The 15,830-nt window shown below is 41.1% G+C and overlaps 1 protein-coding gene and 1 long non-coding RNA gene across 4 annotated transcripts in view; one reads left to right on the top strand and one right to left on the bottom strand.

The window, feature by feature from the left end:
* The window catches only part of MKLN1 (muskelin 1), a 178,651-nt gene extending 170,366 nt beyond the window's left edge, over positions 1–8,285 (bottom strand). For 2 of the 3 annotated variants that reach the window (XM_027101903.1, XM_027101905.1), the window contains exon 1: positions 8,152–8,285. In XM_027101903.1, the coding sequence (XP_026957704.1) occupies positions 8,152–8,249 (98 nt within the window). In that variant the 5' untranslated portion in view covers positions 8,250–8,285. The remainder of the gene's footprint in view (positions 1–8,151) is intronic. The other variant, XM_027101906.1, reaches the window with a different exon arrangement.
* A 65-nt stretch (positions 8,286–8,350) lies between these two features.
* LOC113618094 (uncharacterized) overlaps positions 8,351–15,830 on the top strand; it is a 42,628-nt gene continuing 35,148 nt past the window's right edge. The window contains exon 1 of the long non-coding RNA XR_003431882.1: positions 8,351–8,548. This is a non-coding gene — a long non-coding RNA (uncharacterized LOC113618094). The remainder of the gene's footprint in view (positions 8,549–15,830) is intronic.

Genomic DNA, 15,830 nt, shown 5'->3' on the forward strand with positions numbered 1-15,830 from the left:
TGCCTTCACATAAATATTCCCATGCAAGTTCTAAAAAAAAAAAAAGGTAAATAATATAAAAATCACATTATAGGAAGGGAAAATAACTATATACTATGACAAAGATAAAACTCTCAATTTCTGGACCTCATAAACAGGTCTCAAAAGAGAATTATGAATCATCAATAAAACCAAGAATAAATCAAATTTTAGTCAGTTAGTATTTAAAACAATTGCTAACAAATAATGTTATTCATAGTCCCTAATTTTTCCCATCAGATATTAGGAATAAGCAGTTAAGGTGTCAAAAGGCAAAATGAAGGAAAACACTGTGCAAAAAAATCTGGGGCCCAAGTGTTAGGATAGTACATTAACATAACCATGAGGAATTCATAAGCCTAGAAAATATAAGTCTATTTCATAAGAACTAAACACAGAAAGATTTCTGCGTTTTCTGCAATTTGACAGAATAGCCTGCAGCAGACCAACACATTACCTCTTACAACTAGAAAAGCTGTTTAAAATAGAAAAAAAAAGTTCTTAAGGTATCAGAGACTTTCTGAGGCAGTAAGGATTTGAGATGCCAAAGAACTTGTTAAAGGGAGCCCCACATTCTGGGCAGCTTTCCCTCTCAGGACGTTCCACCTATTTCTTTAATGGCACAGGAAAGGAGCTGAGAAGCCAGGAAAAAAAAGCTACTAAAGGTCAGAAAAGTCAGCAGAGCTTTTGGCAATTTCAAGGGGGTAGCGGGACAAAACTTGGTAACTGGGTCTTGCCATGACATCCAAGACCTGAGGGGTTAAGATCCTATAGAAAAGGTAGGTACAAAAGAACAAACCTGACACTGCATACTGATTTTCCTCTTAAAGCATCTGTCGATTCTTAAACTGCAAAAAGCAAGAGGCTAAAAAGCCAGCAGTAAGCAACTGAAAGCAAGGAGCTCCTCCTTTTAGGAGTCTCATGCTGCTGGAAAGGCAAAAATAGGAGAGGCCCTAGAAACACCTAGTCTCTCAGTTGGGTTCCCTGGAGGGCTACCAAAGTTGTGCAAACTAGACGTTCACAAAACCCAAAACTCGGCCTCAAGTCAGCTCAGTTCCTGACTATTGAGGTGATCTGCCTCTATTTTATCTGCCTGCCAGAAGATGGGTGAATCCTCTCTAGAGAAATGCTACAACATTAGGCAACTAACTGTAATTTGTAATTGTATCTAAAATTCTAAATATAATGTGTGGTATTCAGAAAAAGTTACTCCCCAAAATAATGGTAATAGTGATAATAATAATAATTATTATTACCAGACACACCAAGATAAAATGTGTGATAAAAGACAAGAGAAATAGACCTACAAGAGATCCAGATATTGCAGCTTTCAGACACAGACTTTTTATTAGCAGCTTGATTGATGTCACAATGTGGAGATTTTCACTAGAGAATTAGAATCTATTTTTAAAAAGAGAGAGAGAAAATCAAATGAAAAGTCTAGCACTAAAAAATAGTTGAACCCAAGAATAAAAAAGATGGGATTAAAAGCTGACTGGACATACCAGAATAGGGAATCAGTGAACTGGAACACAGGCAAGTAAAGCCTATCCAGAATGAAATAAGGAGAGAAAAAAAATGATAAAAAAAGACAGAAAAAAGCATAAAGGACATATGGGACAGGACAAAAGGTAGAGAATGGATTTAACTGAAGTCAGAGAGGAAAGAAGAAAAAGAAGGGTGTAGAAAGAATATTTGAAGACTATCAAAATTTTTTCAGAACTGATGGGAGTCATGCTATAAATTCGAGAGGTGCCAGAAATCCCAAACAGAGTAAATACAAAGAAAACCATTCTTAGGTGCTAATAGCTACATCTCTAAAATTAAAATCTAGAAAATCTCTCATAATTCCAAAGATGACTTCTGAATGACTGATATATAGCAAAGTCAGATCACCACAAACAGCTGAAATGCATCTTATCAATGGCAGAACATCACACAGTCCCTGTATCAGTCTCAAAGAAAGTTAATGCAAATAGAGCTATCTGCCTATCTTCCAAAAAAAAAAAAAGAAGAAAAAGAAAAATTAAACATAATACTAAACCTCCCAACATATGATCAAGATAAAAAGTATTTCTACACAGAAGGAAAGTGATAATACTCAGAGAAGAATCATAACTTGGTACACAAAGATCCAATCCTAGGAGCCAGCTCCACAGATTCAATCTCTAGTCCTAGACCCACCTCAAGCTCTTCCTCTATCCCGGGTATCTTTATTTTCCTAAAGTTCTAATATCATCAGACTGAAAATATCAGTCTTAGAACTTTCACTGGCCAGTAAGGTTCCCAAGCCAGGCCAGTACTAACCTTAGTTTAGGGAAAGGGAAAAAAGGGAAGGAAAGAAACAGAATGACAGTCTCCAGTCTCCAGGGCGTTGAATACCTCCAACTAGTGAAACTAGTGACTCACAACTTCTGGGTTTCAGATGTCTTTGGGATTGTAAAAATCCTCAAATTCATATGCATAGTAATCACTGTCTATACACCAAATAAATAATAAATCTCACAAATGTGTTCTATTTTTCAAATGTATGTGATTAATAAAATAAAAATCCATTTAAAATCTAAAATGGGGGGGGGAGGAAAAGAAATGATAAGGAACAATGTCACTTTTGAATTATGTAAGCACTCTCCAGACATCTCTAAGGACCTATCTGACCAAAACCACATTCTTAATCCCGAATTACTAAGGATAATACCAAAGTAAACCCAGGGTACATAGAAACAGAGTTCCCTACACAGACAGTAGGAAAATAAATTGATACCTTTAATCCAACAATTCAGCATCTTAGAACTCATCATAAATGAGTTCAAGATTTGTTTGTGTAAGGCAGAATGTCTCATTACTAATGAGACATTAGTATACTTGTCAAATTATATCACTTTTACTCCATGTTGTTCTAATGGCCAAAGAACAGCAAAAACAAAACAAACCCAGAAAGACTAAATGTCCCAAAATAGGGGGCCGATTAAATAAAATGCCATAAAATCATTATATGGATTATAATGTATCCAGAACAAATGATAATATAGAAAAATATTTAATAACATGAGGAAATATTTATCATATATTAAGAAGGAAAAAGAATACAGAACAGCAAACAGGACAATATCAAATTGGAAAATAGATATAGACACAACAGAATATCTGGAATGATATATATCACAGGCTGATTAGTTATCTTTTGGTGGTGGGATTAAGGGTAATTTAAATTTTGCTTCTGTGGGTCTATATTTTGCAAATATTCCTCAAGTAACTTAGGGTGGGGTTTTTTTGGCAATTAGAAAAAATATATATTCACTTTTAAATGTGGAATTTTACAATAGTTGAAATAGGTTCACCTCCTAACCTACTTGTCAAATTATATCACTTTTACTCTGAACCATGAACCACATATTCACAAAGGTACAGTTTTAATTAATGTCTGATTTTAAGTAATAAAGTAGACTAACAGGAAAAAGGTAAACACTTAAAAATGTATCCAATTTTACTATCTAAACTAATGAAGTCTTTCACTAACATGTAAACAAAAGAAGGATCATTCTACAACAATAAAATTACCTAATGTGTAAATATACTTTCAAAGGTCCTCCCAATTTTTATATTAATACATTAAAACCTTAAAGGTCGAGATAAAATATATCTAAATATCTTTCCCTCTCTCCATTCTCACCTTATAGCACTTTTTATCTGTATTCCCAATTAGGAACATATTACAGCCATGTAAAATACTGAAGCAGCAATATTCTTCTTTGATAACAGAAGTCAGGAGGTCCAAGATCAGAGTCCTATCTCCTACCCTTTCAACTCTTAGACCTGGACAATTTAACTTACCTCTCTGAACCTCAGTTTCCCTAGCTGTAAAAGTGAATGATAATATTTATCACAGAGTTTTTATAAATATGAAATCAAAAGAACACAATCTAAGTCCTAAGCATAGCGCCTGACAAATAGAAGGTACTCAAGCGGTGGTTGTTACTAGAGGCACACGCAAGAGTTTTTAAGTCCGAGAACTTGCCAAGCCTCCTGAAAACTAAATGACCTTGGGTAAGTTACTTAACCTATATGGACCTCAGTTTCCTCGTATACAAAATAGATACAATACCTATCTTGTAGGTTTGTTGTAAGGATTAGGTAAAACTATATACAAAAATCATCTTGCACACAGTAAGTGCTCCATAAATTGTAGTTAGTATCACTATTAGCTAGAGCAATAAACATTTGAGTATAGAGATTAGCAGTTTAAAAAATATTTTTACATATAAGACTGCATGTAATTCTAAGAATTAATCATCATTTACATAGACACATCTCTCTTAATTCCCAAATTAACTGTAAACTTCAGAAAAAAGTAAAATACAAGCAAACTTTAACCACACTGAAAAATAAAAGGCCACTTCATTAGTTTCAAAATAGAAATGTGTTATCTATAACTTGATCTGCTTTAACATTTTTAAAGTCCAAATAAATCTAAAAGGGTTAGAAGGGAAAATGTTCTTTTCTGACTTTGAGAGAAGGAAAATGTTTTTTAAGTCTGCAGAAGAAAAAAATAGAGATCCGAATTTTTCTTTTTTTCATGACTTCATGTCTTTCACAACTAAAATGTAAGTGCCTTTAACACAAGAACTCTTTCAAATCTCTGAATTCTTGTCTCCACCTTTGTGCAGAAGCAGATCAGCTCTACAGTTAAGACCACAGAATCTGGAGTCAGACTACCTGGGTTCAAATCCTGATTCCATCCAGCAGTGTGACCTGAGGCAAGTTTTAACATCTCCCTGTCTCTTCAGCTGGAAAATGAAGATTACTCATATAATTGTTTTGAGAATTAAATGAGATAATACACTTAAGTGTTCATAAGAGAGCCTAGCAAATGGAAGGCACATTATAAATGTTTCCCATTGTTGTTACTGCTTTATTATTATCCCCTCAAAATGCCTTGATCAGTGACTTGTAATCAATAAATATTTGCTATTCTGTAGACAATTTCAACAAAAGGCTTTACTTAAAATTACACCTGTTTATGAAGTACTTTAAGGACTTCCCTGGTGGCGCAGTGGTTAAGAATCCGCCTGCCAATGCTGGGGACACTGGTTTGATCCCTGGTCCTGGAAGATCCCACATGCTGTGGAGCAACTAGGCCCTTGTGCCACAACTACTGAAGCCCGCATGCCTAGAGCCTGTGCTCCACAGCAAGAGAAGCCACCGCAATGAGAAGCCCGCGCACCGCAAAGAAGCATAGCCCCCGCTCGGCTCAACTAGAGAAAGCCCGCGCAGCAACAAAGAGCCAAATGCAGCCAAAAATAAATTAAAAAAAAAAAAAAAAAAAAGTACTTTAACATGACTGTCACTGCCAGTAAAGATAGAGCAATTGCTGTTAGGATTTTAGGGCAAAAGTAAGTAAAGTCAATCCCTTTCTCACACTTCCTATTATACAAAGTTATAACATCCTCACTTGCTAATAGAAGTTCAGTGCCATCCTTACTTGCAATTAGAAGTCCAGGCATGGCACACACCAATCCAGCAGACACAAAACTCTCAAACTCAAGCTCCATAATACTCAACTATACTCCTTCAAAGAAAAAGTTCAGATTACTCCTCTATTATAATAGTTTAGTGCTTTAAAATAAAAACTATACTGGATAAGTCAACAGAATATTATAAAGACTAAAAACACTGTATATGAAAGTGTTTGAGAGTTAAATACGCACTAAACGCTAGTTTACAAATATATTTGAGAAAACCGTAACAACAGATTTCTCCTATTTCAAACGGCTGCCTTCTAACTCCAAAACTAGAATGCTGCCCACTTCAAATCTAGCGCCAGGATAATGAGACATAAGTCAAAGTAAAGCTGCCTCTTTATTCCTGTCCTGCCCCTATGTTCATCAGAACCTTTTTTTTTGTTTTTTTTAGATTCCATATATATGTGTTAGCATATGGTATTTGTTTTTCTCTTTCTGACTTACTCCACTCTGTATGACAGACTGTAGGTCCATCCACCTCACTACAAATAACTCAATTTCGTTTCTTTTTATGGCCAAGTAATATTCCACTGTATATATGTGCCACATCTTCTTTATCCATTCATCTGTCAATGGAGGACACTGGGAGGCGGAAGGGTAAGCTGGGACGAAGTGAGAGAGTAGCACTGACACATATACACTACCAAATGTAAAATAGATAGCTAGTGGGAAGCAGCCACATAGCACAGGGAGATCAGTTCGGTGCTTTGTGACCACCTAGAGGGGTGGGATAGGGAGGGTGGGAGGGAGACGCAAGAGGGAGGAGATATGGGGATACATGTATACATATAGCTGATTCAGTTTGTTATACAGCAGAAACTAACACAATATTGTAAAGCAATTATATTCCGATAAAGATGTTAAAAAAAAAAAGTAAAGTCGCCATCCCACTAAATCATTTCCTGCTTGAAATGTACTTTTTCTTTTTTATTCATAACTCGGATGGGACTTGTGATATCCAAGTCTCACCCCTACGACAGAAATTTAAGAAGTGAAACCCTGGAAGTAGTCTAACTTAAGACCTGGAAAATATCTCCAGAGTTATTAGATCAAACAATGCCCTTCCAGTTCCCAACTATCTGTGATCCTAACCTGGGTATAGAAAAATTCTGATTACCTTCAGACTCAATTTGTTAAGCCCTGAAAATCAGAAGTCAAGTACCTAGGGCCACATTTCAACTCCAGCTGAGGGCTAGAATGTTTACCTGGTTCACTCTCACATTAAAAGCTGGATGCCAGCATCAATCAGGGACACAGCCATACAGCAGCCATCAACAGGCCACACAGGCCAGATTAGGTCACAGGTCACCTGGCACCCCTCACTGAACCACATCCTACTTAAGGCCTGATTGCCAACCCTTGACCTGGAGAATAGGACAATGGGCCGGCAGTCAAGAGAGTTAGATTCTCCTAGTCACAGCTCCAATTTTAGATTTGACTGATTTGACCAGAGAAATCAAATTGGAGAAAATGTGAAGACTTTTTGAAATATAAGTGGAAGACTTTTGAGTATGCGTCACATATCTAGTCACTTTGTTCAGTAACAAAAATATATTATTTGTAACTTGTTTTGTTCATAAAATCATTCCTGGACTTGTAAAATGACGGTCCGGGGGACAGCTAGCACTTTTTTTCAGGGTCTGCACAGATCTTAAAACTTTACTAAGCCATCTCTATCAGTATGCAAAAGCGGAGTTCGATCTGCTCCTTCTCTCAGACATAAGCAAATACTGAATGAAAGTACTGTCAGCATTTCAGAAGCAATCTGCTACAGAAAAACGCACGGTTTTTCTGTAACGCACTGGAACTCTTTTCAACACCTAAACTGGGGATCCAGACCAAACGAGTGTTGGAAGTCAAATTCATTAAAGTCATACTTTTCTGTCTATATCTGAGTTTCTGGGCTGGGAAACTGGTCTGGGTCTACGTAAATCCATGCTCTGAGCCATCATACAGAGGAACTCCTCTGTAATGTCCCTCCTGCCCACTCTCTTTTTCAGAACTACCAGCCGGAAAAGATACCCTCCGCAAATCCTACAACGTCTCCCCACTTGCATAGATAGGTTCCACAACTCTTCAGCCGTCGGTGACTTTTACCACTCCCCTGGACCTAATCGCTTTTAATGACCACCACCCCCTCCCCCAGGAACAGTCACTCTTCTCAGCTTTACACTTTGTCCCGGCAGCAATCGACTTAACCGTCCCCCGTCTCCCACCACCTAGGACGCCCTTAGACATCCTCACCATTTTGCCCGCCGTCCGGTCCCGAAAGCCCCAACTCCTGCTCCACCTTCATGAGCCGCCCGCCCCCAAGCCCTTCTCAACCCCCAAACCCGGCCGCCGCATCACCTGGCTCCCCGTTGTCCTACGCGCCTCGGCCCCGCCACACACCTTGCCCTTCCACCCGAATCTCGCACTCTGGATCCTAACCCCTCCCGGAGGCGGGGGCGGGCAACGCTCTCGGCAGCTGGACTGAGACTCCGGAGGCCGCGCGTCCCCCTCACCAGGCCCCGCCTGGGCCTCTCGACGCGGTTGCCCTCCACAACCCCCCTGGCCCAGCCGTGCTTACGCCGAGGAGTAGGGCAGCCCGAGCCCAGGGCCAAGCACTTACTCAGGAAGGTAGGTGGAGGAGAAGGAGCTCCACTTGTGTAGCGCGTAGGGCAGAAGCCGGCACTCGGGCGTCGCAGAGACAGCCCCGCCAGCCGCCATCTTGTCAGCACCGTAGCGCCCGCCGCCGATCGCCAGCCGCGCCGGGAGGGGGAGGGGCGGGGCCTGCTTTTAAAGGAGCCGCGGCCCTCTTGGGCCGTCAGCTCTCCCGGTCTCGCGTCGTTACCCCTGCGTGAAGCGATAAGTCGCGCGCGGGTCGGCGATTCACTCTGGGGGTCTCCGCCGCTGAGCCCTCCTGAAAGACTGACTGGCGGAAACTGGGACTGGAGTGTGAGCATCTGAGGGGCTCTCCAGTGGGGCTTGGAGAGGAATGTCTCAAATGACTTTTCTTGAAAGCTGAGGTAAGGGGAAAGCCAAAAACATTATGAAAAAAATAAATTGTAGTTATGGGACAGGAAGGGAAAATGAGAAGAAGTTGGAGAAGGGACACCTTTGAGACTTTGGAAACCACTGCTCTCTCCAGTTTCTAAATTCTGTAAGGAAACAGCACTGAAGGGAATTGCAGTGGAATAGCTAATGGCCTTTCCTTCTGGAGTTGTCCTGGTTTTAAACGTCTTGTGTCCCCCCCCCCCCGCCACCGTTCCAGAGTCACATGGAGACAGGAAAAGGAAATGCTTGTGTGTCCTCTCATCCTGTTCAGTTTTCAGTCTGGGATGCCCTTCGTTGTAAGCATTTGTTGAGAGCTCTCTCATACCCATCTCGCGCGATTGGTTTGCTCAGTAATGACATTCACCCACAGACCAGAAAAATCCTAAAGGAGTTGGGAAGCTGGGTGTCGTCATTCTTACAGCTGGTAAATCTACCTATTTTTAACCGACAGATATTTAGCCCCCAAATTCTGAAAGAGCAAGAGACAGAGAGTTTCAGGCTTCCCTGGTGGCGCAGTGGTTGAGAGTCTGCCTGCTAGTGCAGGGGACACGGGTTCGAGCCCTGGTCTGGGAGGATCCCACATGCCGCGGAGCAACTAGGCCCGTGAGCCACAACTACTGAGCCTGCGCGTCTGGAGCCTGTGCTCCGCAACAAGAAAGGCCGCGATAGTGAGGGGCCTGCGCACCGCGATGGAGAGTGGCCCCCGCTTGCCACAACGAGAGAAAGCCCTCGCACAGAAACGAAGACCCAACACAGCCAAAAATAAATAAATAAACAAATGTGGGGTTTAAAAAAAGAATATTATTTAAAAAAAAAAAGAGATAGTTTCAAGAAAATGACCACAGAGGGAATAACAGCCCATGTGCTCTGAATGCTATATGGGCATCATACCAGCTCCTTATCTAAAAATGAACACTTGCTCTAAATATCTAGCAGCTTTAGATAATGTTCCCATCAAATACCTGTAGGTCAGCGTTGTGCATGTTTATTCCTTGGCTTAGCCACTGCATTACCAAAGTACCCTTCTCTCACTGTCTAAGTGGTTCTACCCCTGGAAGCCTGCACAGCATCTTCATCTCCACCTGACCAACGGAAAAACTCAAGCAAAGGGTTTTTTAGTGAATGACCAAGTGAGTTGAAACACTTCAGTACTATAATTGTATTCTTTTCCCATTATAATCATTAACCTGCCCAAACTTCCTCAAATCCTTTCCTGACTTCCTGTTTCCACAGAGAAAAACTTAGTAGTAGCCTCCACTAGCATATCAGATGGAGAATGCCAAATAGAAAGGTCACAATATGTTAGCCTTTAAAATCACATGTGCTTTGTGTGTTGCAGCATACTGGGAAAGTATTTGTTCCTTGAGGGAGTGCTATAATCCCAGCAATGAAGTTAGGAGTCCAGAGACAGTGAAGAGGCCAGAGAAGCTTGATTAGTTCCAAAGATGATTAGTGGTTAGTTGGGGGGGAAAGAGATACTTTTAAGGGGAAAAGATTAAGATGGTGACTCAGTTCAATTAGTTTGGGGCTCCAAATTTGCTAATTATACCTCTTACCCGAATGTAAGTGAGTCCTTGTTCTTTTCCAGACACAGAGTTATGGTCCCTGAGTGATCTTTTTTAAAAAAACACATAAGTCAGTTCTTCCTAAGATGACTCTCTCAGACTTTCAGTGACTTTCTATTCCCTTTGGGTAACACTGAAAGTCCTTAGCATAGGCCTTTCATATCCTGCCTTGATTACCTCTCTAGCTTTTCTCTTCTCTTTCTCCTCTGCACTCCCTACTCCAGGCACACGAAACTAACACACTGAATTGGCTCCTGTAAATTCTGTGCTCTCTCTGGTCTCCAGGGCTTAGTGTAAACCAACCCAGGAATACTCTCCCCCATTCTTCACCTGGCTAACTTCTGCTTGTTTTTCAGATTATTTCATTCTGGAAAATCAGTCCTCATCACCTATTTCGGGGTTAGGTGCCTTTTTTTTTTACATTTTGTCACCCTGAGTTTCCTTCCTTATCTTAGCAAACATCACAATATATGTTTTTTAATTTTTTTTTTTTTTAGATTTTATTTATTTTTGGCTGCATTGGGTCTGTTGCTGCGTGCAGGCTTTCTCCAGTTGCGGCCATTGGGGGCTATTCTTCGTTGCGGTGCGTGGGCTTCTCCTCGTGGTGGCTTCTCTTGTTGCGGAACACGGGCTCTAGGTGCATGGGCTTCAGTAGCTGCAACACGTGTGCTCAGTATTTGTGGCTCGCAGGCTCTAGAGCACAGGCTCAGTAGTTGTGGCTCGCGGGCTCTGGAGCACAGGCTCAGTGGTTGTGGCTCACGGGCTCTAGAGCACAGGCTCAGTAGTTGTGGCTCGTGGGCTCTGGAGCACAGGCTCAGTGGTTGTGGCTCACGGGCTCTAGAGCACAGGCTCAGTAGTTGTGGCTCGTGGGCTCTAGAGCGCAGGCTCAGTAGTTGTGGTGCATGGGCTTAGTTGCTCCGCAGCATTTGGGATCTTCCCAGACCAGGGCTTAAACCCGTGTCCCCTGCATTGGCAGGCAGATTCTTAACCACTGTGCCACCAGGGAAGTCCCACAATATATTTTTATTTCCTCTTTTTTTCTCATTCTCTCTCCCTAAACTGTAACTCCCATGAAGGTAGGAGTCATGCATATCTTGTTCACAGTTGTATCCTTAGTCCTTTTAGAGTGTCTTGCATATAGTGGATGTTCAATAAATATTTACTGAAGAATGAATTAATTGTGCTAAAAGAGTACTTGGGTTGCAAAGGAAAAAAAAATGCCAGAACTTCTCAGACTACAAAAATGTATCCCTGAGGTATGATTGCCACAGAGAATGTAAAGACCCCGGAAAGCGTGGCTTTCCTGCAGCACAGATTTTACAAATGGTAAAATAATTTAAAGCATTCGTATGTTAACATAAATACAGATAGATATGTTAACATACAAATGCTTTAAATTCGTAGATATATTATGATACTGAACCCCAAATTTGTATAAATGTTAAGATAAAATAGAAGACTAAAGAAATTTTAAAATCTTCAGGAGTCTGCCGTACCTCAGATCTCCTACAGGTACACATTTACCTCCACTGCCTCTGGGGCATTGCGTTCGTCTATGGGGTTTATTGTAAGGATACATGGGGAAGGTCTGGAGATTGTCAGCAGCCATTTAATCTCTCTAGTTTCCCTACATTACTATATTGATGGCCTCATGGAGAACTGGACAATGGATCATCATTTTTCAGGGATCAACAGCTCTAGTAATCCAGTTATCTTGTCATCTAAAAGAAACCGTCTTTTACTCTCTGATGATGTCTCAACATGCTTCTCATAGTAAACACTTCCCAGAGAGAGTAACTGATTATATTCGGTTTGTCCCCATTCACTATCTTTTCCTGCAATAAAAGATTTATTGAGAGGCTGTGATATGCCAGGCCCTGTTCTGGATGCTAGGGAGGCAGGGACAAACAGAAAAGCCAGACAAGGGCCCTGTTTTCAGGGAGCTTACATTCTGGCAGGGCAACATATAATAAATATCATAAGTCAACTAGATAATTTTAGTCTGTGCATTTTAGGTGCTAGGAAGAGACTACACTGGAGTAATATTGGATGGTAAAGGAAAGTGTCTCTAAGAAGGTAATATTTGCGCCTGTGCAGTGAAAAAGTGCCAACCATGCAAAGGCTGGACAAAAAACATTCTGGGAAAGAGAATAAGCAAGTGCAATGGGCCTGAGGCAGGGAAGGGGTTGTTAAAGAAAAGAAAGAAGAGAGTGTGGTGGGAGCGTAGTGATGAAGAGAGAGACTGGAGTCAGAACAAGTAGGGCCCTAACAGTCATGGTAAGGAGTCGTGACATGGAAATGTGAAGGGGAGACTTGTGCGAGGATTCAAGCTAAGGAGTAGCGTGATCCATTTTACATTTTGTAAAGATCACTCTGCAAAACAGAAAATGGGTTGCAGAGAGGTAAGAGTGGAAGGGATGAGACTCTACAGGAGGTTAAGCCAGGCAAGAAATGATGGTGGCTTGTACTAACAGGAGATGGAGAGGAATGGTTGAATTGGGCTGTATTTGGAAGTAAAGTCAGCTAGACTTGCTGATGAGGGAGGGAAGGCAGGAGGAAACGGAAAGAATTAAGGATAACTCTTGGGTTTTGTGTTTGCACCACTGAGTAGCTAGTGATGCTTTTATTAAAAGGAGAAGATTTGGGGTTAGAACAGTCTTGAGGTAGAAGAAATCAAGAATTCCGACTTCAGTGTGGTATATAGGGGATACCTAATAGATATCCAGGTGGATTGTCAAGCATCTGATATGGGGATCTATATTGGTCAGAGACTTAAATCAAACCACCTCATAGGCATTTGACCTTCTTCATATATAACCAATCAGTGCTTTTTTTTTTTTTTGGCTTAAGCACTGATTCCTGGGCCAATCAGTTTTCCTCTAAACAGCAGAGTCAGCGTAGCTCTGGGTATGGCAGCTCTAGAAAGAAGAAACCATCTGTGGCAGCCTTCTGCAGAAGGGGATCAAGGGGTACAGAACAGTCTAGGGAAAGAAACCCAGAGTATACTCAAAAATCTTGTTTGCAGTCCCAGTTCTGATACTTTTCTAGCTATGAGACCTCGGGAAAGTCACTTAACTTCTCAGCGTCTCATTTTCTACAGCTGTAAAGTGGTTTTAATAAAATCTGTCTACTTCACAGTGGGGTTTTGAAGATCAAGTGAAGGAAGAGGGCCTAGCTCGTCTGCTCTAAGTTCTCATTTAGCTCTCACAAAAACTCTGAGAGAGAAATATTATTATTCCCTTTTTCACAAATGAGAAAAATAAGACTCAGAAAGGTTAAATAATTGTTTGTTATCTTTGTTTTGTCCCTCCAGATACATGGGAGGGAAGAGCGTGAGGTTGGGGTATCCCTTCCTCAGACTCCCTGCCTGTATACACAGTGGGCTGACTGGCCCTTTCAACCAAAGGTCACAAGTCCTCCCAAGTGGCCTCTCCACACTACTCTCTCTGGTTCTGGGTTCCAGTAACCACTCCCTCCCCTGCTCCCTGTGGTTTCCCAGTATGTTCTCATATCTTTAGAAATAGTCCCTTTATTAAACCTCTCAAATTGCCCAATTTGAGAATGCCATCTGTTTCCAGCTGGGACCCTAACTGTTACAGTAACTTATCCAAGGCAGTATAGCTAGTCAGTAACAGAGCCAGAATCTCTCCGTTTCAAAAGCCCATCCTGTTGGATTGCATCCCATTCCTCTCAGGTGGGAAGAGACTTAGTAAACTGCAAAGTGCTATTCAAATATAAGATATGGTCAAACAATAGTTAAAAAGCAAAGCAAATCCAGCCGATTTTATTTATTTCCAGGCAAAGGAACATACCAATTGACTGCGGGAGAAATGAAGGTGTTTTTAATTTTTAGGAAGGGGTATCATGGCGTGTTACACTAATTAAAGATTAAACAAATACTCTAAATAGGCTGGAATATATCCACAGCTTTGTATATGATTGCTTAAAACAAGCCCCATACTTCATTGGTCAGGAAAAAAAGTCCTCAGGTAGGTCCTGTAAGGGTCTTGCCTTAGCTCATTCAAAGGATCATTCAAAGTTCATGGTTTCTTTAACAACTTACAGCTGGTTAGGAGAGTTGACGCACAACGCAGTACTCAATGTGTTATGTCCTAGGCAAGTTCTGCTGTAAAAAGAATTTCCCTTCACAATATTATTATGCAACAGATGAAGAAACTAATATCCAAATATGTCCGATGTCACATCTAAGGTCATTTGTACAACTGGGCTGTTTGCAGATCTGAATCTAGAACCTAAGTACCTAATTCTCAGTCACTTTTTCCCGTAACGTAGTTAATGGAAACTTTTTAGGTCTATACCTACATCATTCTTCTTTAAATCCTCTATAACTAGCACATAGTAAATACTCCAGAAATATTTCCTGAATTGAATCTCTTAGTTCCTCCTGAATTTCTTCTCACTCACTGTCTTAGTCAGTTTAGGCTGTTTTAACAAAAATACCATAGACTGGGTGGCTTAAACCACACACATTTCTTTCTCACAGTTCTGGAGGCTGGGAAGTCCAAGATCAAGACATCAGTAGATTTGGTATCTGGTGAGGGCCCTCTTCCTTGTTTGTAGACAGCCAGCTTGTACTTTCACCCCTGGCCCCCAAAATGCATGTCCTCACAGACAAAATACATACAAAATACATACATACTAACCCTAACCCATTCCATCCCAGCAGCCCCAAATGTCTTAACTTATTCCAGCATCAACTCTAAAGTCTAGTCTCATCTAAATCAGATATGAGTGAGACTCATTCTGAGGCAAAATTCCTCTCTAGCTATGAACCTGTGAAACCAAACAGACTAGGATAGACATTCCCATTTCGAAAGGGAGAAAGGAAAGAAGGAAGGAATAATGAGTCCCAAGCAAGTCTAAAACCTAGCAAAGGAACCTCCATGAGATCTTAAGGCTAGAGAATAATCCCTTTGGCATTATGCTCTGCCTTCTGGTTGCCCCTGGAGTAGTCCTGCCCCAGGAGCTCTGCCAGGCCAGAGACACACCCACCCAGGGCTCTGCCAGGCGGTGGTCACACCTTGTAGGCTCCAGGTAGCCTCACTCCCAAGACTTTGGTTGGAGGCTGTCTGGCCTGTTGAAACTGAGGTGATTCCTCCCCACACACCTCACCTTTTGAAACCCTGATTTCTGAGTTGCCTTCAGGGTCATTCTTTCCTTGTCTTGAAGAATAGCTTATGTGCCAACTGAATAGCTCTATGTAAAATCCAAGAAGTCCATCAGTCATGCTTTCTCATTTTTAGTAGTATGGACAGGCTGAGAATTTTCCAAATCTTTAAGTTCTGGTTTCTTTTTGCTCAACAGTTCCATCATCAATTCATTTCTCTCTTCTTACATTTTGCTATGCAAGCAGTCAGGAAGAACCAAACAGCTCCTTCAACACTTTGCTTAGGAATCTCCTCAGCTAGATATACAGTTTCATCACTTGCAAGTTCTTACCTTCCACAAAATGCTAGAACATGAACATAATTCAGCCAAGTTTTCGACACTTTATAACAAGAATCATCTTGCCTCCAGTTTCCAATAACATGTTCCTCTTTTCTGTCTGAGACCAAAATGGCCTTTACTGTCCATATTTCTACCAACATTCTGTTCATGGTTATTTTTATTTTCTGAGAAGATGGAAGCAGTCTCTCCAGCTCTCCTCTTTCTGAGATCTCACCAGAAT

This window comes from Aethalodelphis obliquidens, unplaced genomic scaffold, assembly GCF_003676395.1.
Source record: "Aethalodelphis obliquidens isolate GAN/ISIS:26980383/991018 unplaced genomic scaffold, ASM367639v1 scaffold5, whole genome shotgun sequence".
Lineage (NCBI taxonomy): Eukaryota > Metazoa > Chordata > Mammalia > Artiodactyla > Delphinidae > Aethalodelphis > Aethalodelphis obliquidens.